At 37.5% G+C, this 22,782-nt stretch overlaps 1 protein-coding gene and 1 long non-coding RNA gene across 6 annotated transcripts in view; one reads left to right on the top strand and one right to left on the bottom strand.

Moving 5' to 3' along the window:
• The window catches only part of LOC148675374 (uncharacterized), a 38,176-nt gene that overhangs the window by 1,343 nt on the left and 14,051 nt on the right, over positions 1-22,782 (top strand). For 2 of the 4 annotated variants that reach the window (XR_015935504.1, XR_015935505.1), the window contains exons 2-3: positions 16,372-16,435; positions 20,819-20,902. This is a non-coding gene — a long non-coding RNA (uncharacterized LOC148675374). Of the gene's footprint in view, positions 1-14,138; positions 14,445-16,371; positions 16,436-20,818; positions 20,903-22,782 lie in introns of those variants that run through there. The other 2 variants (XR_015935507.1, XR_015935506.1) reach the window with 2 other exon arrangements.
• Positions 4,021-13,561, bottom strand: LOC148675375 (homeobox protein Nkx-2.2a). 2 transcript variants are annotated; one of them, XM_088626637.1, is made up of 4 exons: positions 13,192-13,561; positions 8,191-8,251; positions 5,941-6,249; positions 4,021-5,193 (listed from the first exon to the last, which is right to left on the bottom strand). In XM_088626637.1, exons 3-4 carry the CDS (start codon positions 6,197-6,199, stop codon positions 4,634-4,636), a joined length of 819 nt encoding a protein of 272 aa, XP_088482763.1. In that variant the 5' UTR covers positions 6,200-6,249; positions 8,191-8,251; positions 13,192-13,561; the 3' UTR covers positions 4,021-4,633. The 2 variants fall into 2 exon arrangements, with proteins under 2 accessions (XP_088482763.1, XP_088482762.1); XM_088626636.1 differs by lacking the exon at positions 8,191-8,251 and having other exon boundaries at positions 13,192-13,558.

Genomic DNA, 22,782 nt, shown 5'->3' with positions numbered 1-22,782 from the left:
CTGTAAAAAAAGCATACACAAAGCCAGCACACTCACAGAGCCACGACCTTCGCCGAAACCCCTTCCTTAGGAAATTGAATCATTCATCTTGAAGACACTCAGCGGGAAAGTATTCTAATAAAAGAGCTCTGCCTCCACCTTGTGGCTTAAACTCGCAATGACACGCTCACTTGATTTCACACTTAAGCCTGGCACTCTGTATTTAATATCTGTGCCAAAGCGGTGGGTGAATCTAATCTGGATCTTATAGAAGGTAATAAAACTAGATTGCTTCCTTTAAATGAAAGGCGCGCTTATTATAGTTTAGAGATCATCGTTTATTGGGAGATGTACATGATAAAGAGTGATTTATGTAGAGGTTCAGGGGGTCACTATCGCCAAGCTCTAGAAAGTCACAAGTGCATATTTCCTGAAATATTCTACTTCACGGCATGTAATACGGCTCTCCACTTAAAAGCTTAAGAATACACTTTAAGATGTTTATTTCCTTTACCAAACAAGCTTTACAACAAAAGACGGACATAAATTCTAAATCGAATTGCTGTTGGATTCGTTATGACATTCGGTAGGGTATTTTCTGGTTCATCATTGTTGTTCAGTAGCTTTCTGGATAGATGAACAAAACCAACAAGCTTAACAATATAAACAAATCGACAGACCTTAAATAGTTGGATAGAAATATTTCATTAGTGTTGCCTAATTGCATTAATCTCAAATGTCATCTAGGAACAAAATACTTTTGCGAATAATTCATCGGTTTGGTAAATACGTATCCCACTACAGGCGTCTACAAAACTGTACAATTTTAAAAAATGCTTTGGTGCTGTTTTAAAACAACTACGGGTCTAAAATGACGTTTATTTTAATCTCGACGTTTTTCAAAAGTTCGTTGAAAATTGCGAAAGTAATTCTAAATATATTCTTACTACGTTATGTTGCTGAACAAAAATGCAGATCGATCAAAAAAGAAAATCCAGTCCTCTTACTGGAGCCTCAAACGTCGCCCAAATATGTAACTGTATTAATTAATACACGATTTGTCTTTTGTTCTTTAGAGATATTCTACTGAAATACACAGCTTTAAAGAACTTCGCACGGGTATTTAATCGCATCTTTATAGGACTCTAAGAATGAAAGTGCCTATTAGAAATGAATGAAATAAAAACAAAAAAAAAATAGCTAGTTTCCCAAAAGGCGGATAGCATTTCGTCGCAGATGATATGTACTAAATTTATATTTCGAACTGGGCACTTAGTGTATAATTATACACGTAGCCTTCATACGAAGTCTATTATCTCACCGACAAAGCAAATTATGAAAAGTACAAGCTACACAAACTACACAGCGTACATTAATATTGTAGAGCGCATTCAATTTCTGCACAACTGTTGCCGCTGCTTTCCGCATACGCAAAATAAGTGTTTTTCCCCCCTCACACTTGCAATAGTTCAGCTAAAATTACAAGCAAATATTCTGAAGATCTCACTGTACGTCCTCAGGCCAGCTGTGACTTTTTTTTTCGTGAAGAATAACAATTCTCGATAACTAAGGCGAAAATGTTCAGATATAGATTTTAACTTGAGTTTCTGTGATATACTGTATATAGAACGCACCGCAGAAAAAAATATGGCGTCGATCTAGTACAGAGAGACAAACAGGAAATAAATCAGCCTGAAATTAACAGTTCTGAAATAGTTCTTAGCACAACGGATTTTTTGGAAGGAGACAATAATAATTCTGTCGACTGGAAGAGGAAAAGTGAGAGAGTGGGAACGCAAAGAGAGCACTGTTGTTAGCATAGATATACCACGGAAGAAGGAGTCCCTGTTATCTGTGAATGCTTTCCCCACCAGAATAGATATAGCACGAATTTTTAATTCGTTTTTCTTTGAGAGACAACAATGCTTTATTTGAAAGCTGGACACAATTTGGGTTTTGTGAAGGATCTCTTTCTTCCTCCCCGAGCCCAGCTGTCCATATGGAATACAACGTTTACAAGACGGATCACAATGGCACCAACTGACAGGCACAACAAAACCCAAGGATACTTCTCCCTGACTCTGGGATGCACTGCCCGAAATAAAGGGACTGAATAGCACCAAGAAACTCCAGTCTCTCTCCCTGTCTGCCCTCACTCTACGTCTCGTTAATATGCACGCCTCTAACATCTTCAGCTCCCGTCCTCCTCCCTTTGTGCGGGTTTTGTGTCGCCTACTGTATATTGTGCAAAAATAGACTGCACAAAACTGTTCCGTCAAAGTGTGAGATATAAGGCCACGAAGGTTAGGGCCACACAAGAATCAACACGTTTTATTGACTTAAGGAGAATCTGAAAGGTCTCCCTGCAGCGGTGTCTCTGGGCTGCGAAGTAAAATACCCCCTCTCAAAAATCACAGGAAATCGGCGGTCCACTAACTTTTTTTTTAAAAGAAACTATATATATATCAGATAGTTCACTGACACAACTAAAGCATTTGCAATGTGTACACCATCATAAAATAAGCCGAGCGAGATGCCCGGGTTAAAGCCTCTTTAAAATACCAATGAAAATGCACATTTTAAACCCACAACACTGAGTTATGGAACATCAAGATCATAGCACAGTCAGGGTCAGGGCCAATACGTTGTATTAGATACAAAATGTAGTTGTCACACAAATCTTACTTTTTATATGTATCCATACATTGCGTTTCCAGTTCCCATACGCTTTGTGTATGTTCATTATTGTGTTTCCAATGTATTGTAATGTAATTGCGAACGAGTAATTTAAAAAGCTTCCTAAATTCAATCAGACCTTTTAAGGACTGTGCACTATCATATAATATGCTGAAGATTTACTGTATGTTGCTAAAATTATTCCGAAATAAAACGTTGCGTTAAAAAAAACAACTTTCTAGGTATCCTATAAATGCCTGATGCGTTGAAAATGAATTGCTGGTCTGCAGTGAACCAAAAATTCAGCCCCTAGAGATAGAATTCTGTAAATAATTAGCGATGCTTGTCAGTTTACCAGTTTGCTCAGTGATAGCGAGAATGGCAGCTAACATCTGTTTTACCCAAGATTTCTCTGTTGGGGCGAACCCAAAGCATTGGAAGATCTTCGCTGAGGAGAATCATATTTGTTTAACATATTGAATTAAATCTGATAATCAGCAATAGGTTTACTTGAAATTCATGGGGGATTCATTTTTTTTTGTATTTGCACTGATAATTGTTTTTAATGACCACGCTAATTAAAATAATTCCACATGGAAAAAAGGTGGAGAATAAATAATTTCAACGCCGACCACGTTGATATGCATCTGTAACCAACGTATATTCTTTTTAAAAAAATGAATAGGTGTTTTTGCATTTCAGTTACATGAAAAGTAAGAGCATGTTTCTGTAGTCAAGCTTTTTTGTTGTTGTTGTTGTTGTTGTTGTTGTTGTTATCTAACGGAGCCGTTATAAGACAACAGGCTTTGCATTTCTCCTCTTCGTTTTTAAACATCAGCCCTTCATGTCAAACGGCAGAAGACCAGATTTTCAGCTTAAAAAAAATCAAATGTTTAAAAACGGGCGAGTAAAAAAAAAACCCGGAATTGTAAAGAAACTCGAGCTCATCAAAAGAAACGCCTTTGAAACAGCACTGGAATCACAAGCTTCGCCGCTGAAGAAGTCCTCTTAAATTAAGTGAGTGGGGTTTATTTTTTCATTTCACAAGTGACTTTATCCCGCTTAGCCCTTAAGTAGCCAAACAGAGAATATAGGAAAATGTAACTCGATTCACTTCAAGCTGAAGTGCACAACCCATGCGTCGTCAAAAAAAAAAGGCCCGTCTTTGGCTTCTCAGTCTGCATTTCTATACAGGCTGCAGAGCGCAACACTCATGTCTATAGAAAATAAAACACACGGAGCAATGGAATATGAATTGCAAAAGTATACCTGAAATCCACTGAATAATGTTAATGCTCCTTTATGGGCGCTGACCACTTTCCCCCCATCACATGATGCAAGTTAAGAGACGCAAGCAAAGCGTAATTTCTGAAACACAGCATTTTTATTAAAACTCTTATAAAAATCGGTGATCCCCATCAACGCGCACTTTTAGCTGTTATGCACATAGATATAGATGGAATTTATATCAATTTCCTTGACACTTCTTTTCCAGTTATTTTTTTTTTTATTTGGGAAATATTTGCATCCAACTAGATCGCCCTGAAAGGTGGTCTGCAAGGCAACAATTACCACAAAATATTTACAAAGAACAAGAACAAAATAATAAAATAAGCTAAAAGTTGCCAGGATTTTATTCGTGGCCATAAATATTTTAAGTTCCATATAAAAGGAGCCGGAAATAAAAATCTCTATAATTTTAAAGTGGTTTCTGCACGTGCTTTATACACGAGTGACAAAAAAAAATTCTCTACAACACACAAACATACTTTACAAAAAATCACAAGAGCATTTAAACCTAGGGAGAGCCCGGACCCGGTTTTCATGGCGAAAACTTTGTAAACATGGCGCACATAACATCTCCCGAAATAAAATGGTCAATATGGGTCAAGCTGCAAAATGCAAAAGTCTCTCTTTTTCTTTTTCTTTTCCCCTCTCTCGCATCCTGAAAAGGTAGCTAACACCAGTCTGCAATAGTTCACCAAGTCCACTGTTGCGTTTGCACCAAGTGGTGCGCTGTGGGGAACTGTGGAGTGGTGGTCGAACTGTACTGGGCGTTATATTGCATATGCTGAAGCGACTGGGCGCTATACGCGGAGAAAGGTATCCCAGCCTGAAACGTGGCTGCCAGGTCCTGAGCTTTAAGAGTATGGCATGGCTTGCCATCTCTGACTAAGACAGGCACTGCCACCCGTCGTGGAGAGGGGAGATGGCTCACTTCCATCCCTTTCTCTGCCCGAGCCCGCTTCATTTTGTACCGGTGGTTCTGGAACCAGATTTTCACTTGCGTGGGTGTGAGACGGATCAAGCTAGCAAGGTGCTCTCTTTCGGGCGCTGAAAGGTACCTCTGTTGCCTGAAACGCCGTTCAAGTTCGTAAGTCTGCGCCTTGGAAAACAACACTCTCCTTTTTCTCTTCTTACCAGAGTCACTGCCGTTGCTTGAAGTTTCCTTGTCATTGTCTTGCGACTCGTCGGCGGAAGGTTCCGGGGATTTGGCAGATGAGTCCTGTTGTTGGGAGTTTGCTGACAGACCGTGCACTGCGTGGGAAAAATAACTCCAAATTACTACACGCACGCGAAAAAACATAAAGGGAACATTTAATTGCATCTCCACATGAAGTTGAAATCAGATTCCTTCACGACGACTTCAAAGATACGGCATTTTAAGAAATGTAATTTCATTAAAATAAAGATTACAATGAAAATATGTGGATTTATCTAGAAACCCAATGGCCCGGTCAGGGTTTGACTTTAATATCTCGCCTCAAAACAAAAAGAAATGCACAATCTCGGTGCGCAACCCTATCCGAAGCAGAAAGCTAATTTCGTCGATTTAAACCGCATAGTTTTTCACATATTATATACAACCGGGAAGATAATCCAGATCTTTTCCATACTTGTTTTATATCGAAGGCTGTTACTTTTCAACGTGTACGAATTAACCAGGAACACCAAATCGCGATATAAAACAATCCTATCGAAACAGGAAAAAACATCATTCTTAGAAGATAGGTAACTAGCGGTCTAATGCACCGCTGTCACGCAGGAAAATAAAATACAAAATGTATTACGCGTTCACAAGCTTAGCGATGGATACAACGAGTTAACTCACATCTCCACATCTGCCTTACAAGGCTACTTACTAATCTTACCGCAATAACAAAAACGTTTGTAATATCGAACGTTCTTATAATAATACAATTGCGTTTAACTGCATCCAATGAAAGAACTAGCCCTCCGATGATGAATAAGAAATTAACTTTTGTTTCTTAAAAAGGTACTTACATGAATATTGAATGCCGTCCGTAGTGGCAAGCCATCTTGTGTAAGGATTATCACTATTATCATAAAATGGGTTCTTTAAAGGCAGGTTTTGCACGTTTTCTAAGGGGCTTTGCCCCAAAACTCCAGACGTTTTTGTCGCTTCTGATCCCTCTGTATCTTCCTCCGGTCCTTCTGCAATAGATCCTTCTTCATCATTCGTATCGGGGAGGTCCAAGATGTCCTTTACAGAAAAGCCCGTCTTTGTGTTGGTCAACGACATATTCTGTGGCAATTTATGCAGGAAAGTTGCAGCACCAGTTTGGCAATCCGCTGTTTCAAAACACACAAAACGGAATCAAGGCAGGAAAAAAGGGGATCGGTTAGTGCTGTTTGAGATTTAACTACAGCTGAAGCAAGTCATGAAGTACAGCTGATAACCATTGGCTTATAAAGTAGTGGAATCAGTTCTGTAAGTCCAGGAAGAGTGCCAAAGTGCCTCAAGTACTATATCTGGCTCATGGATACTGTGCTACTGCTGGGAGCTAGGAGGGAATAAGCCATTACTGGACTGATCAGTCCATATAAGGTTGGTCTCAACACATGAACCTGCAGTGAAAAAGCATTAAAAACGCAAAAGGTTGGCCACGTGTGGGCGGGTCTTGGGAGTCAAGTGGATGAAGACAGTGTTTGCAGATGTGAAATTGTGGGTTTTGGGGAGATCCGAGCTTCTACCATTGGTGCTTCAGAACATGATGAGTGGTATAACGTGTCAATTAATTACAAAGACGGGGAGGGCCTTTTTTACACCCTATTTACATACAAAGGACCTCCAAGTAGCTTTATACTCTGCATACTTGAAAGCGCGTTTTAACAAATTGCTCCTGAAAAGCGTTTGCGTTAATACTCTCCACATATGTAAAAATATTAAAGCAATAAGCTGGAAAATTGCTTGTTGGCAGGTCGGGGTAAACTGTGGTCTAAAAGCCCGTTTTAAACTCTATTTATTTCAATCATCGTTGCTCGTCTAAACGAAATGCTATTGTTAAAAATGGCAAGAGACCAATTTATGTAAACCTTTTAGGTCAATATTTTGGTTTAGGCTTAAGGACAAGGGGCATAAATTAAACATTATGTCATCGACTCTTGTTTGTTTCAAAAGAAACCAAAGTGCCTTACCAAGAAATGCTTTTAAAACCTTTGTTCCAAAGCCTTTTGCGAACTGTAATCTCAAAGATTCAAGTACTTTTACCCAAATAGTTTAATTCAGTTGACCACACTAAATTATATTCTAGACTAAATACCGCAAATTAACAAATCTTGCACTTACTTCCCCTCTTCCACCCAAAACGCTTAATGTTCATGAAAAAGTCCGTTTTCAGAAAAAAGTATTAGACGTTACATTATGTAGTTCTGATCAATACCTTCAACCAGTCAATATTGAAACGTTTACTGCTGATACGTATTTGTTAAGTTTTGACAATATTGTAAACTTCTTTCGTTTCCTAGATCAAGTCAGGTTTATAGAGTAATGTCACAATATTTGGTCTTCTTTATTTACGACAGCGGGCGGAATAAAAAATGTGCAAGTCACCACATTTGTTCGCAGGTACGGCCAAATTTATCAAGAAGATAAGTTATTTAGTAAAGGAAAAAAAATAACTCCCACTACTTTGTCATTATCGTAATCGGCCACTTAAAGGAAATCAATAATGTAAGATAGGGTGATTTTTGTTCCATATTTATTTTCTCGAAATTGTGCAAAAGTATCTCAGTCGATATTTATAAATACCGTTGCAAAGTATTTGCCTCGATTCGGTATTTTAGATATATCCCCTGTCTTGTAAGAAAGCAATTTGTCATTGTTGATCTATTTAGTTCTCTTTCTTGTTCTCTCTCTCCTTCACTCTCTCTCCCACTCTCTCTTTTTCTTTGCTTCTCTGCCTCCTATCTAGTATGTGATGTGGGTGACAATGTTTCAGGTTTTTTAGCAAGTCCTCAGCGCATCCTGGGTGGTCGGACCCGGGCAAACACAAATACAAACCGATTGCTAAGCTGCGGACAATGGGCGAAATGTAGACAAATGTCCGGCTCCTGTTGGAAGCTTTTGTCCAAGCTCAGTTTTTGCATTTATTTCAGGGGCGAAATAATAGATGATTGACGCCCCTGTACAATGTGTTCTAACTGTTTGGAATAAATCTGAGGTTGTTCCTAGTTGTCATGGCATTCAACTGCTCTCAATGGACTATCTCTTCATTCATTTCTGAACCTTACCACAATATTAAGGAAACTCCTTCATCTCCACACACCCCGCCTCTGTCTCTCTGCCTCTCTCCTACCAGAGATAAGAATTGTGTCAAAACATCTTATCCTTAGCCGAAATAAAGCAATTTACTTTGGTCACAAACATGCACAACTTTGCTCAAATCCAACTACTGCCACGTCTTCTGTGAAGGATTTAATGAAATACGACTCCATTAAAATTTAACTGACGTTAGCTGTGTTGCAGTTTCCAGGAGGTATTATTATAGATTTCTAGAGCTGCGATATGTTCAATTTTACAGTCTTTAGTGTAATGAACTTTCCCACGTCTAATAACGTCCTACATTGCCTTAGCACTTAGCACCCAAAATACAAACTGAGGTAGTTACATTACAGCATAACACACTTTTAGGATCAGCAGTACCTATTTACCACCAGTACCACTACTGATAATAATAATAATAATAATAATAATAATAATAATAATAATAATAATAATAATAATAATAATAATAATAATGCATTTATATCACCCACTGTTCGTAGTGCATTCTGATGCCATTACCACGCGCCGGTAATGAAAAATTAAATTGCCTGCATGTGCGTTGCTTTGCTGAATCAGTTTCATCAACTGTTATGAGCCACCTGATAGGTAAATATTTTCCTAGGCTAGGCTGAGAGTTTCTGCAGCAGAATTAATCATGCAGCAGTCTAAACTGGGATGACAATGGGTTCATTGAATTGCACGGCGAGTGAACACTCTTGGACTGTGACAAGCCGTTTGCTGCTTTACCGCCTGACCTTCAGTACTGTGTATTTTTTTCTTAACACCATCATTTAGGACACTTAAGGTAAAACCTTCGATACTCAGAACTAAAATGACATTTCTCCCCCAAAAATAAAATAGATACGTTTTGTTGGATTTACAGGATCGGGGGTATACTCACGTTATCCGAAGCACAGTGTATGTACGACTTGGCTATGGTACATATAGATGTAACCCCGAAAAGAATGTCAAATGTTCATGGCCAACATAGTTTAAACAGCCATTATAATTCCGAATCTTCTTCCCCAGCAAATCCTATTTGTGGTATCGATGATAAAGTGAACGGACGCGTTGCGTGCTGTTTGTGTGGTTATTGGGGATGTATTTGAACAATTGAACTAAGGGGATTGAAAAGACGAGGTAAATGTGCACAGGCTAAGTGCCTGTACTTCACTTGAAGAGCCCTCTACTTGTGTTTACCTGTTTACTTTCCCAGGTAGCTCAAACACAGCCTATCTGCCGTTTCACCAAGACTAGGGAAAGGCATTCTTTTTAGTGACAATTTAGCAGCACTGCTCAACTTTCACTCGTGGAGTTTCTGAAATCGCCAGCATCTTGCAGAAGAGTAAAGGGACGAGGGTAAATAAACTCCACCGACAGAATAATATTCTTTTCGATTTACACGCTGAAGTTCAGTCTGTCAAATCGACTATGTCAGGTTTTGAAAAGGACAGTACCAAAACGATTCTTCGATGCATTTTCTACTTAGACGCTTATTAACAGTTTTCATTTGGTCAAAGTGGCGACAAGCTTCTTTTAAAAAAATGTGAGATATGTACTGCAATTTCCCTCACGGGATCAATAAAGTATCTATCTATCTACTCCTGTATATTGATCCATCAAAACGAGTTTGTTTAAATGAAAACCGTCATTTTCTAAAATATTCTGGCTGTCGTAGTTTGTACCAACTTAATGGCTAGAAAACAATTTGGTTGAATATGTCGTTTTGGCAACATTTTGCCGCATGTTGATAGTTTCTGTTAAATCTCACAGAGAGAATTCTCTATGCAGGGGATAACCATTTAGGATAGTGACATGGTTTGTATATCCCCAAATTTCTTTAATCATTTATGAATCAATTACGCAACTTAATCTATCATTGGAACAAAAAAAAAACTCAAGAGAGAATACGTTGGTTTTTGATGTTGTTCGAAGCTGCGTTTGTTTTTCTTGACCAGCGTTAATGTACACTGCAACGCAGGGGCACGGCTACAGCGTTGGTAGAGGTTCCGATTTAAATCCTTAAATATAGTAAGCTGTGTATGAATGCGCACAAATAAGGCTGCGTGTCTATATAACAACACATCACAGTCGAGAACGTCGAGTGGATTACAGTTGTTTGAATGACTGAAATGCGTAAACGATGTTTTCATTCATTCCACACAAACAAAGCGTATTGCACCATAACGGACTATCGATACTATGCAAAAGCTAGGTACTGTATACTTTTCGTTCCTCGGTCAACGGTACCGCTGTGCTAGAGTTTTTATATATTTAAACCATCAAAATCCCCAACACACGAAGTATAGAGCGAAAGCAAGCATATTTTTTTCACAGAAGAAAACCAATCAACACCCGAAAAGAACAAGAAAAACACAGAACGCAGAAAAGAGGAAAGGGGATCTTATATGAGGCGCGACATGCAGCTAATGTCCACATTAGAGAAAAAGGCGGCACAACCTAGCGAATAGGATATTTCATATATATTTACTGATAGTATTTACTGTTCTTCTGTTCATTGCAGTAAGCCAAGGGTCTGAATCGACACTCATTGTCATTATGGCTAGATAAAGGATAGGTTATTATTAGTATTGCTTTAACGATATTAGTAACACTGACATAATCATCATCATCATCATCATCATGCAGCTTCAAATTACTACTGCAATGTTTGTTACGTGTTATTGCACAGCGTCTCGAGTTTTTTTAACCTCTCATAAATAAATCAGTATTTATATGATAAATGCTGTCAAGCTCATTTAACAATATGCGACTTCAAAAATTCATTTGATCTCAAATGGAAAAAAAAAAATCTAAACCGAGCATAACAACAGTGCAATCCGTATGCATTTTCAAAGACGTATTGCCTTGAAATGAACAGGGAATGCTCTAAGGTAATAATCCTATTCGAATGCATTTAAAAGGAAGAGAGAAAGCCAGAGCATGACTTATAATAACGCTGATGTTTTTTTTTTTTAATCGCTGGATTTCAGCGCGTTGAGATGCCCTTGGCAAGCAAGTAGGTCTTTGATAGAGGTAACCTCATTTTCCTTGAGGTGGTGATGATAACTGCTTAAATTTAAAAGCTTTTTTAAGAGTTCAAATATATATGCAGGTAAAAGTATTTCGTTTTATTTTATGGGACTTACTGATCGCTCTGGGGATACCTTGCGGCACAAATCATTTGTAGATTTTTCATTCCGGAAATCTAAACCCTTTTCTCGCTCGAAGGCAAACGTTCCGCTTTTATTCACTTGCCTTTCTCTAATGATTAAACATGTCACAATGAGATTAGCGTGTGCCTATGCCCCGAGGAAATGCCTTTATTTGTTAAACTACCAGTTTATTTGTAACGGTGAATTTCGCGCAGCACTGTGTTAAACTTGCCGTTACAGCCTTTTATCAGCTTTTCTGTAACAAATTGCTGAATATCTTATTTAAATCGTGTCCAATGGAATACCTCTGAGTTAAGAATCACTGGTAAGTGTAGTTGTGACTTGCTTGAAATTAATTACTGTATAAATGAGGCTCCTGTGCCAATGTATGCATTCAACAAGAATAGCTGGAAAGGGGATTTTGTTACAAAATAATAGCTTAAATTTAATAAAAACATCAAAAAGTTAGTAGTGTATGTGGGTATACATACATACCCTATGTATATATATATTTAAATATGTAAATACATTTCGAAGCAGAAGTCTGTACTGTTATTAAAATACTGTCTAATGAATATAAATATATAAAAAAACAAATATATGCATCTGGAACATAATGACTTTTGTTAAGACATTTGCAATACTCTAGCGAACTCTACTGACACAGCGATGAATCGTCGCGAGAAAAGCTCATCGATTTACAACACAAAAAAAAGATTAACAGGCGAGCAGGAACCTGGTGTGGCGTGATTGAACTGAAAAGGCCTGTATGTATTATAATTATATATATAATTCTGGCAAATGTTGTAATACATCACACTGATATTCATTGTACACTACCAAGACACAGAGAAAAAAAAAACTACTATTGGCTCATTTTACAATCAATGAATCTCACATGGTATATCGGCATGAACCATCAAGCAGTTTTGGACTTTTCTAGGATTAATTGTCCACAACATTTTTCTTCAAAAACAATCCTTAAAAAAGCAATGAACTGAGAGCAATGAATTTATGAGATCACCAAAGAATCACGCCCTCCGTGAGACGTTTTCTGTATGTTGAGTGCTCAGAAAGGGACACCTACGCAGCCTCTTCGACAGTTTTTTATTTTAATCCGAGAAAAGTTGAAACTCCGTTGTACATTGCTAACGATTTCTGTAATTCCTGACGTGGTCATGGGCATTGAATTCAATATGAAATATTTATATTTAAGGACTGCTGAATGGAAACTGACCCCGGTGGCTTATCTCTTGAAATATTAAGGGAATACCTGTGACGTGGTAACGTGGTGCATCTTTGCTCCATTTGGTAAAACTTTAACTTTCACGTAGTATCTCTGAGCCATAAACTCATTTTATTTGATTCTACAAATGACGCATCTGAAACAGCTGTCGGTAAGCTTTTTCAAAAAATCGAATGAAGCAATGGCTTTGTTCTCTGTTCCACACGCTTTATGAAATGTTAAAAAAATTAGCTAGAGATACGTTTGTCAACAGACGAACGCAAATCTTAAGGGTAAAGTAATGAATGGAGTGATGTTCCTTCGGATTAGGTTCATTTTGAATTTATCATTTAAAACAATGAAGTTAGCACATTGCTTGTTTAGAATATGTAAACAGAGCTCACCGAAGAAGATAAACTAATATCTGATACAAACACACACGTATTCAAATCTCCTGGCAGAAAAAAAAAACTTCAGGTAATTTTGTATGGAAAAGAAGAGCACCTCAAGTGTTGTTAAGCTTCGCTTCATGGCTTAAAATGGCGTATGAAAGGGTTAAACATAATAAAGACATATATTGTGCTCACCTGGAGACTGACGAAGGGGGCAGAGTGGTGTAGCCAGCGTTCAGACAGCTTGGAGTTAATGAAATATCTCCAAATGGAAGTCAGGAGTGCGTGCAGAGATAAGGGTGATGTGCTTTATATACCCAGAAAGCAAGTGCTCCTCTTCTGATATTGTCCAAGTGCGTTTGCATAGCTGCCCAAGTGGCACTGCTCTTGCTCTCTCGCTAACATTGCATGATGTTTGTTTTCCCCAACTATGACGTTAGACAAAATATTGGCCATATGTTCATCGGCAATAAATTGGTCATGAGTGCAAACACGGCTCCCCTTGATGGTGCTTTTAGCCGATTCAACCTAACTTTCTTATTCACGTTGCTGTTGGCTATTTGTTTTTTCTTCTTCTTTCATATCGTTATCAACGTGTGCTTTAGTTTCGTTTGTAGTACCAGCCGAAAAAGTAAACCAAAAGCTCCACCAGCAACAGCTAAAGTATAAAAGAAACGGCTCTTTATTTTCTATCTATTATTATTGTTCACAGCTCGCCCTACAGAAAGATGCCGCGAATAAATCGTTTGGTAACTAAGAAGCAGCTAAGCAAAGGGGCCAGATGTGGCATGTTATTTATGCGAGAAATCCCCGTTTACATAAGATACACTGATGTAGCATTAGATAGCTGTGGTTCAGGGGATTAAGTCTCACAAGTTATTTATTGTTGTAGCTTTCATTTTGTGGACGATGGGGAATTGACATTTTTTACCCACATTAAAGGGGGTTAATTTCCAAGCTCTCGGTCTTTTAATTGTGCATGGGGATATTCAAGAGGGAAAGTAAACTCAGAGGAAAATAACAGCATAATTTAAAACATTTGTAAATGCATTTATATATATATATGCTTATATTGTGTTGGTCTTTTAAATTACGTAGTTCAATATGCTGTAATTTGATTCTATGCAAAAGCCACTGAATGTACCAGTTTGCTTCTTAAATCCTGGCTCCATTTCATAGCAATTACGGAGTGTGAAACTGCAGAACACCATCACCAACAATAACAATGACCACATCACTACCTTTTACTCCCTTTAGTGTTATTAGTCACACTACGTTTAAAAGAACAATCACAGCGTCACATTGACATGTGCCGCCTGTAGCACCCTTTTCTTTTAGAGATTTAGCGTAGCCTACTTACAGACCTTGCTTGTGTGCACAGAAGATTACGCGCAGTCCATCCTCCGGGGTAGGTTGGCGTGGTTAACGCTGCAACTTCTGTAATATCGGTGAGTATCCGTTGAGAAAAAAAAGTCCAATGTGATCTATATTCAATGTCTTGCTACAGTAGGTCCACATAATCATTAATTGTTTTCATCATTATCTTCGCAAATCTGACCGTGGTTTTGATGGTTTTCCATTTGCCCTCTTCTCAAATCTTCCAAAAAAAGGTCATCTTTGATTGTCCTATACATTGCTGAAATGTAATATTTCAGGATATAATAACAAATCTGTTGCATTTAGCACCCTAGCACGTGTGCGGTCTTGTCCATCACCTGCGCCCAACAGTCAATCCATTTACATTATTTGTCCGTGATCCGGACTGGATTGTTACGTATGAAAAACTTCAGAAAGATCCAGCGTTAAAATTCCTCAATTGCTATTTTCATCAAACGATCTATAGTTTAAAACACACAAATTATATATCAGACACATGTCATTCTTTTGTATTTTTTTTGCATAACGTATTTGGCAATGTGCTTTTGGTTGAAATAAACACGTTATAAACAGATTACTCCAATACAACACCTGAAATCGTAGACTAGATTTCCACGGGACATTCTTGTTGAGAAAGAACTTTATAGGTGATGTTAGACATAGCCTATACTTAGAGCAAAAATGGATGCTACTACAGTACATAAGCAGGAATATCACACATGTAAATAAGTACAATATTTTTTTATATTAGTTTTCAGAATAATATTAAATCTTACATATTTGAAAAGGTAAAGGATACACATAAGAAATTACACAGCTGACTATGGGTATGCTTAAGGTTTTGAACATGTATTAAATGTTGCAATAAAATAGATTTGACTTGAAATACTGAAAGAAGTCTATGATTAAAATCCTTTTCAGTAGGCTGAGGAGAGCCACGGATATTGTATTAATACTGTATTAACAGCGGTTTGAAGTCTAAGCAAGTAATTCTTGCTCTACAGAACAGAGTTACAATGCAGCTGTAAAAGATGAATGGCTTGAATGTAACTATGGGATGATGCAGGTTCCTAAAGAAACACAAAAGGAAAAATACCAACATACACTACATACAGTATGTATTTCATCAAGGCAGTGTATGCATAGAAAAAGTGGAACAAATTGTGCACTTGTGCCAGAAGCTTTTATAGTGTGAAAGGTGTGAAATAAATTCAAGATTGTATGATAGTATCTGAAATCACCACCATATTAAATAATGCCACTCTCTCATTTTTGTATTGCTTTGTCAAAAACATGAGAACTGATGTTCAGGTTCTGCCCATGAAGATAATGTTGAATGTTTTGTATGGCTACTTTTACTTATTTTCTAGTTATATCTTTGTCAGAAAGGCCAAGAGAACGATTACAAGTTCAAGTGGAGAAAGAATGTACAGATAATGATAAATAATACACTTCATTTTATATAGTACCTTAAAAGTAACTTCTCAAAGCGCTTTACAGTAAGAAAAAAAGTTAACAAGGAGAAGAGGTAACAACATTTGCACAATTAAAAACAAGGGTTTAGCATGCAGAAGTAGATGCAAGGGGCACACACAGATCCCATTAAGTAAAAGCCCTTCTGAAGAAGATGGTTTTGAGTCTAGATTTGAAAGAGCTCAGGAAAGGTGACCCTTTTATATCATTAGATATAGAATTCCAGAGCTCTGTGCCACAGCAGGAGAAGGCCCAGTTACCCTTATAGTGTGAACAAGTTTGGGAGATGTACAGGAGAGTGGAGTCCGACAAACAAAGGTTGCGAGGTGGGGAGTAGGGTGTCAGATAGATAGATATCTGTATTATTTTAGTATATATTTAGTAGTATATTTAGTAGTATATTTTAGTAGTATATTTAGTAGTATATTTCCGCTCACACCTGAAGAAGGCTCCACGGCCAAAAAGTTGTGTTCTCTTTCTTCTTTTTTTCAGCATGGAATAAACCTATTACTTGTTCCTTTGCAGCCTACGCATGCTGACGCAGCTACCCACCTGAACTACTTATTTTAGTATAGTCTGTTTGAGCACAGTAAGTACATTGTATTCTTAAAAAGGGACCTGTATGGGTCATTCTGTCATTCTGTTAATACAGTATGTAACAGTTCATTATGAATCACTGATATTGTAGTCTACCTGAGGGCTGGAGCTTGGAACAATATTCTATTTTTTTTATTTAAAAAACAAATATGGAGTTGAAGAAAGTTCCTTCACATTGCATTTATGGAAATAATCATCTGTCTTATACACTGGCTAAAATCAGTCTACATTAGTTGCAAAATCAACATCTGCATAAAGTTTATACATTTCTTTGACAAAAGCATCCATATTTGCTCAGTTTTTGAACAGATGTTATTAACACAAATTGGTTTATTCATGTCCCTGAATTTACTGTATATTCCAGACATATGTCTACAGAGCATGTACAGTACAAGAAACACAGTTTGCAAACAAGTTAAAGTTGTTTAATAATAAGATTTGTGCTACATATTATTCCACTTTCCTAATTTAGTACTTAATTCTATTATAACATTTGCTTTGCAAAATATCTGTTTTCAACACATTGATACGGAGAAATTAATCATACAATGTCGCAATTCAATTGTATACAGTATAATTAATGCTGCAAGGTTTATTTATTTTTTATTTTACACACTCACGTACTCGTCCAATGCTTAACAAGCAATGTCAGAGTTCCTGTTAGATAAATATACATCAGGTCTTAGGATTTCAACAGCAGGAGAAAATAATTTAAATCACCAAGAGCATCCTGATGTTATTATGGGCAGTTTGGAATCTCTATAATAATAGTTACCAAGTGCAGCAATACTATCAATCAATATGTAATACAGTACTGATAGGCGTGTTAAAAGCCACTTTTATGATGAAAGATAGTGACTGTGCTTTGGTGCTATCATTTTGTTTAAGAGTATTGCTGAGATTCAGAAAATACATTCAAATAACATTGTCTCATCGTGCTTTTAGAATCTGATGTAAACTTAAAGACACTGTCTTGAGTTTATCAACTCATTCAGTTTTCTTCAGTGTCCTTGCTGGGTGTGAATCTCATTATGACGAAAGAATAGCAAGACTACAAGATTTGCTCAACAAGAATATATAATAGCAATGTTAGTGAGCTTTTAAACCCAGTAGTTAAACTATTATCAATCAAAGCCCAGAGCTCTGCTGCACTCCAAATGTAGTACTCAACTCAAGGAAAATGCCAATGGGTCTGCATTCCTAAAACCACTGGTTCAAGTGAACATATCTTCTGCTCAGTAATTCAAGCTTCTTAAAAATACAAATATCAGAATAAGGATATTTTCAGGGAAGATGCTCTTTTAGAAAATGTTTAATTAACATAAGTACACACTTGTGTGTTTTGTATAAGCCTTGGAAAGTGGACGGACTCCTGGTTCACAAGTTGTTAATATACATCACATTAGTTCTGCAAAGACTGTTTAGTTACAGCATTAGTTCTGCTGTTGTCTGAAAGGCACACTGAATTTTTAGTAAAAATGCTTTTAAGAGGGAACTTGTATTGATACTGCTTCTGCTGCCAAGACCAATGAATAGGAGTCTTTGCCTCCTGAAAGCACACAGAGTGAGCCCAATTTCACTCATCAGGAGACAAAAGTGCTAGTTCAAAAGATCACAGAACACTATCATTTCTTGTTTGGAGATAGTGCATTGATGGGAGAACCTGTCAAAGAATAGGCAGTGTGTATTAATATCCTGCACTTTGACACATCTCTTTGGTTTACTTCTCAGCGGAAATAGGGGTTCTAAAGCACAAATAGGAAAATATCTATGGGGCAATGGAAAAAAAGCTGTATGAGAACTGCTTCTAAACCTGACCAGAGTTCACTAAATCCTTCTGCAGTTGAATAGTTAATGGCATAACTACTGTATTTCTTTGTTGCTTGGCAGCTTTTTCAAGGTGCTATACTCCTAAGAAAACATATTTTATGTTTTTTATCCCATTTTTCTTCCTCAAGAATAAAGCAGTGATGCCAAAAAACTAGTACCTCTTCAGGATAAGGGTTGTAAAAAAAACCCTTGTAACACATAGTACATGAAGAGAATGTTAATGCAGACTTCCTGCCATTTAAGTGGTGATTCCCTGAATTCCTTCTTCATTCCAATATGATTTTGGCTACAATGTTATTGTCCTTTGGATATGAAACATATACATGAGATTGTATCATACATTAAACTTCTTTTACAGCATTCTCACTTTAACGAAAAAGTAAATATAATGTAAAATTCAGTATTTATCCATTAAATAAAATTCACTGCCGGCATACTGGCATTTTCAATAGTATTTGTTCACATAAATATGTTATATACTGTATGAATTCTGATGTGGTTATTAACATGAAATGCCAGAATTCTTTCTTTACTAATCAGAAATTTTTTTGGAAACATTCAGAAATATTAAAAAAGTTCTGCTTAATACTTTATTGAATCAGAGATTAAGCAAATTTCTGTTTTTAAAAATGTGCTTACATTGTTTTGTGTCAGACAGACAATATTATAGTAGATGACATTTCTTAGATTCAACAAGCAATGGACAAAATGTTTAGTATTGTCTCATGCTGTTGCAAAACATAATTGATCAAAAAGAACAACATATTTTATCTATAAGCATCACTTTTAAAAATACAAATAGAAATTCAACTAGAAAGTTTAATTCGAGACAATGCAAGTCCATGTACTGTACATATAATTAAATATGTAAGTCTGTGTACATGCACATTTGTATAAAGGTGATCTCCATATGCTCCTTACATTTACCTTAGCCCCTAAATCACTGGATGAAATAATAAAGAATCCTACGTTGTAATGGTAACCATATAGTTCCTAGATGTCGGAACAATTGCTATTATCCATAAATAGTTCAATATAACCAGTCCAATATAAATATATGTAATAAGGTTACAAATGCAAAAGCAGCTTCTGTTGATGATGTCTTGCCCTTATGAGTCAAAAACATTCCTGCATCCAGTGTCTGGTCTTCTGGTGAAGTGTGCATCACACTTCTTCAAACATGTTTGGGTAGTGTAGATCAAGTACCTGTATTTGGAAGCATGCATGAGATATTTGCTTTAATCTGCGGTCTTAATATGCTTGCAGTGGTGATGGTTTTTGTAACATATTACAAAGCTGGAAAGTGCAGACTCTTCTCTGGCAGATGTAGCTAACCTTTCAGTGTAGAAGAGTTTGCTGCTGACTACGCAGTGGTACTGTGTTACTCTGGGCCTGTGAGTGACAGTGATCCAGGCCTGCAGGGACTCAGTGGAGGTGAACACATCACACTTTGACTTAGATTTTGATGCCTAACAGTTACGAAGCTGCCATTGGATTTAGAGGGTGCTCATAATGTATTTTGAGTTATTAAAAGCTTACCAATGCACTTAATGCAGCGCTTCACAGCCCTTTGGGGAAGTGTTTTTGATGCTTGTACTGTATGTGCTACAGTAGCTATGTGGATGAGATGCTCAGGGATTTGTCACTGACTATGAATTCAGATTCCAACTACGTACTCTACATATACCCCCCCAAAAAAATCACTATTTTGATAAGAGATGCCAACCTCCCGGACACCTCTTCTTTATTCTGGGGCCACGGAGCCGGTGAAATTCTTTTTTTTTTCATGACCTGATGATAAAGACTTTCAGATACCAATGGTGAGGATTCGAGATGTGAAGACTCTTTTGGCGAGATTGTTCTGGTGAAAGTATTCCTGCTTAAGTATAACTATCTACAACAGTTTTACTTTAAGATTGTGTCATATCTATAGTCATCCAAAGGTCTGAGCGCCCCAAACTGTGATAAAGCATGGCATCCATTTTTAAGAGGTCATTTGTTCTCGTGGTTCAATCTGCTGGTTTGAGCTGAAATAGAGAACGATGTTTAGGAATGAAAACATATCTACATGAATTCCTCACATAACACCATAGTTGTGTTCCTGAAAACATGTTTTACAACATGATGATTTTCCTTTCAAAATAATGGAAAAGGCAAGGGTTGCCTTCTTGATTTTCATTCATGAATTTTATTTTGTTGCTGGTATGTTCAGGTACAGTATGTGTCGGCATGTGTACAAACCTGTTGGTGTGCTTGTATGTATGTGTTAGTTTATTATTAGCATAAAGACACCATAGAAAATTAAGTTTCCTTAAAAAGTTATAATTAGCAAAGCTGGCCTAACTTAAAACCATTCATTGTTTAATCTGAAAACAAAGAATAATCAATAGAATGACACTCTTATTAACCTTGAAAGCTATGTATTGATGAGCCATTGAAATTCAAAGAGTGGGCAATACCACATATTCATTCACCTTTGTCTATGCATTTATTATTTCACGTGTCTCTTCTAATGTAATAGCCTTTCTTTGCTTTTTATTTGCAGAAGCACTGGAATCACCTTTTGCATGCTCGCTGCTCATAGTGAAGAGCAATAACGAACTGTAGACAACTGAAGATATATTCAGTGGTAAGCAAAACACTGCAAGGAACGGACTGCAGCAATGCATTCCTCCTTACAGGCAGATACCCACAACTCATGCTAACGTAACATGTCTACGGCCAAGCAGACAGTGTTAATGCTTCATGTGAAAAGTGAAAATAAAGTGCCTGCACGTCACTGACAACTGGTTAAAGCAATGGCTTTTACAAAGGCTATCCTCGTGAGAAATATCCAAAGAGGAATGAATGCCAAAAAACTTAAATGGGGGCTTAATTAGTTGCCATCAATGAGAGATGTTGAGATTCTGTCTGGTGTGACAGGTGGTATTAACTATGAATGTAAGAAAGGTTACAAGAGGTGGTCGTTTTGCCATATTGCCCATTTGGTAGTTTGGTAGAGTTTAACTGAAGTTGAATTGAGCTGAATTGGTAGCTTTGGTAGCTGATTGATTCAAGGATCTCATCTGGCCATTCCTTGATAGAAGTTAGGTTATTGACGTCAACAATATGGGTTGGTAGCTTCCATACTTGTTTTTTTTTTTTGTAAGGAGTACTGTACCTCCTGTTCCCAGTTTTAACTGCACCTTCTCATAGTTTCAACTTGCATCCCCTGAGTTCTGTTTTGCTGCTGATTCTGAAGACGTGTACAGGGTTACATATGTCAGTGCCTTTGAAACTTTGACGAAACCTGAAGTCCTCCTTTGACAAAGTGTCATGCAAATCTGAAGGTAATTATTCTGGAGTGTCACATACTGTATCTCCTAATGTATCTCCAAGGTCTCGAGTTAAGATGGTGAATGGTGGCGCTATTCTGTGTGTACTTTCACCCATCCATTTTCTAATCCATTCATTCAGTGTGGGGGGAAGATGAAGCTTATCCCAGCAAGCATAGGGCGCAAGGCAGAATGCACCCTGGATGGGATGTAAGCCCATTAACCTACCAGTATGCCTTGGGACGGTGGGAGGCAACTGGAGCACCCTGAGCAAATCCACGATAAACATGAGAAGAACATACAACCTCTATGCAGACAGCACCCCAGGTCTGGACCTGAACCCTAGGGACCAAAGCTGTGAGGCAGCAACACTTACCACTGCACCACTGTCCTGCCCTTGGTAAATTGACCTTTGTTCCTTTTTTTCTATTTTAAGTAAGGTTGGATGTTTTAAAAGTTTCCCTTTAGTGCAAACCAGAAGAACAACCCAATACGCTGGCTCCAGAATAGATCAGCTCCACACTCTGGCCATGATGGTGATGTACCACAGTGTACAAGGCTACAGTGCAGTGCTAACCACGACTTTTAGGGCCACATTTCTGAAAGAACTTTGCGAGCGGCCGGGGAATCGCCAGTATGATAGTTGCATGTATGAAAGGGTGCAGGTATTGTATCTCGGGAAGAACCAAATGGAAAGATTTTGAGCTCACATGCTATTACTGGGAAGGTGAAATGATTGAACCTCCTGCAACCTCAGAATGTGGACAGATGAGAACAGGAATCTATTCTTTTGTTTCTTTTGTTTATGACAGATCCAGCAAGGGAAAAGAACATTTGGACCACCGTGTGAAACGTGACTGACTTGTACTTTAAAGTTTTTGAGAAAACCTGAATACTGTAGATCTATAATTTTCATCCTTTTTGGCTTCCAGGTTCCATATCACTGAAGAGGCTTGAAATGCCAGTTTTGTTTACATGATACCCTTGAAAGTGGGGTGAAAATAAAGTGAATGAGAAGGTTGAGAAAAATAATTACTTTTTTTTAAGAAGAAGGCCTCTGTATAAAATCCCTTGACCAGTTCCATGACTCTAAGATATATTTTGGATATTCCCTGGAATGACTATGGGATTCAAAGAGTAAATATCCATCTGACATGGACAACCATGGTAGTTCAATAGTCTTAGCAGATATTGA

Source organism: Lepisosteus platostomus, chromosome 3 (genome assembly GCF_059453375.1).
Source record: "Lepisosteus platostomus isolate fLepPlt1 chromosome 3, fLepPlt1.hap1, whole genome shotgun sequence".
NCBI classification, from domain to species: domain Eukaryota; kingdom Metazoa; phylum Chordata; class Actinopteri; order Semionotiformes; family Lepisosteidae; genus Lepisosteus; species Lepisosteus platostomus.
Note: the sequence above shows the minus strand (reverse complement) of the source record. Positions and strands in the feature narration are given on the sequence as shown.